The following is a 1,087-nucleotide window of genomic DNA, read 5'->3' on the forward strand; positions in this document are numbered from 1 at the left end:
AAGGAATTGAATTCAGTCGGATATCGGATAAAATCCGATTCATTGACATCCCTAAAATTATTCAGGGCCTAAAACCAGTTCGGGTCGGGTCAGACCCGAATACCGAGAAGGGGCTCTATTGTATTTTCACCTCTCCTGCGTCCCACCTAATCCAAGCCCGAAACCATCTACCTATACCCCAGATCTCTCTCTCTCTCTCTGCTCTTCTTCTTTGCCATCTCTCTCACACCTTCTTCCCTTCCTTCTCTCCCCGACCAAAACCCTAACCCTAGGAGCGCGAGAATGGGGTGGTGGTTCTCCAGAACTAAGGGCGACGCGGACGGCAAGGGGAAGGACGTCCGGAAAACGGAGAAGCCGGCAACCGACGCAGCCGCCAGAGAGCAGGAGGTCCCGGGGATGAACGGCGCCGTGGAGGTGCCGAGGCCCGATGCCGTCACCGTCTTCGAGTTCGGCTCCGTCGCCGCCTCCGGCGACAAGATCACGCTCGCCGGCTACTGCCCCGTCTCCGACGAGCTCGAGCCGTGCCGGTGGGAGATCCTGCCTTCTGCGGGGTCGGGGTCGAACGCTCCGCAGTTCCGGGTGGTCTTCTGAACGGTAGGTATAGCTTCGGGGTGGGTTTTCCATCCTCTGTTCGGCTCTGTACTCTTTATATGAAGGAGACGTTTGTTCGTTCGTCGGGACTTCAGCGATCTCAGTTTATCTCCTTTTGGTTGAAATTTTATAGGAACGTTAAGCTTTTTATAAAAGAAAGGCTTCTTGTGTTCTTTTCTTTCCGTTGGTTTCTTTCTTTTGTTTCTTGAATGCGATATATTGGATTGAATTCCCGAAAAGCATTGCCCGAATCTTTTATGAAAGGGGAAACTGAGATTTTGATGATAAAAGATGGATCTTGCGATACGATCGACGAATGGCGGTATGCATCTATGGATTAGAGACCATACAATGGTGGTCTGCACTTATGAATTGGAACTCTTGCCTTCTTCTTTATAGAACATCTGAAGTGGGCTGTTGTGGGTTAACAATAAGGGATAGATATTTTGGGTGTTCAATTTAGGCTCTGTTTGGGATCCTTGCATTGTGATGGAAA

At 50.1% G+C, this 1,087-nt stretch overlaps 1 protein-coding gene across 1 annotated transcript; it reads left to right on the forward strand.

Moving 5' to 3' along the window:
* Nucleotides 1-206: 206 nt before the first annotated feature.
* On the forward strand, nucleotides 207-769 carry LOC149830813 (allyl alcohol dehydrogenase-like protein). The gene has a single exon (XM_090011879.1). The coding sequence runs from the start codon at nucleotides 283-285 to the stop codon at nucleotides 589-591; it is 309 nt and encodes a 102-aa protein (XP_089868005.1). The 5' UTR covers nucleotides 207-282; the 3' UTR covers nucleotides 592-769.
* Nucleotides 770-1,087: the final 318 nt, after the last annotated feature.

Source organism: Nuphar pumila, chromosome 7 (genome assembly GCF_984573655.1).
Source record: "Nuphar pumila chromosome 7, dmNupPumi1.hap1.1, whole genome shotgun sequence".
NCBI lineage: Eukaryota > Viridiplantae > Streptophyta > Magnoliopsida > Nymphaeales > Nymphaeaceae > Nuphar > Nuphar pumila.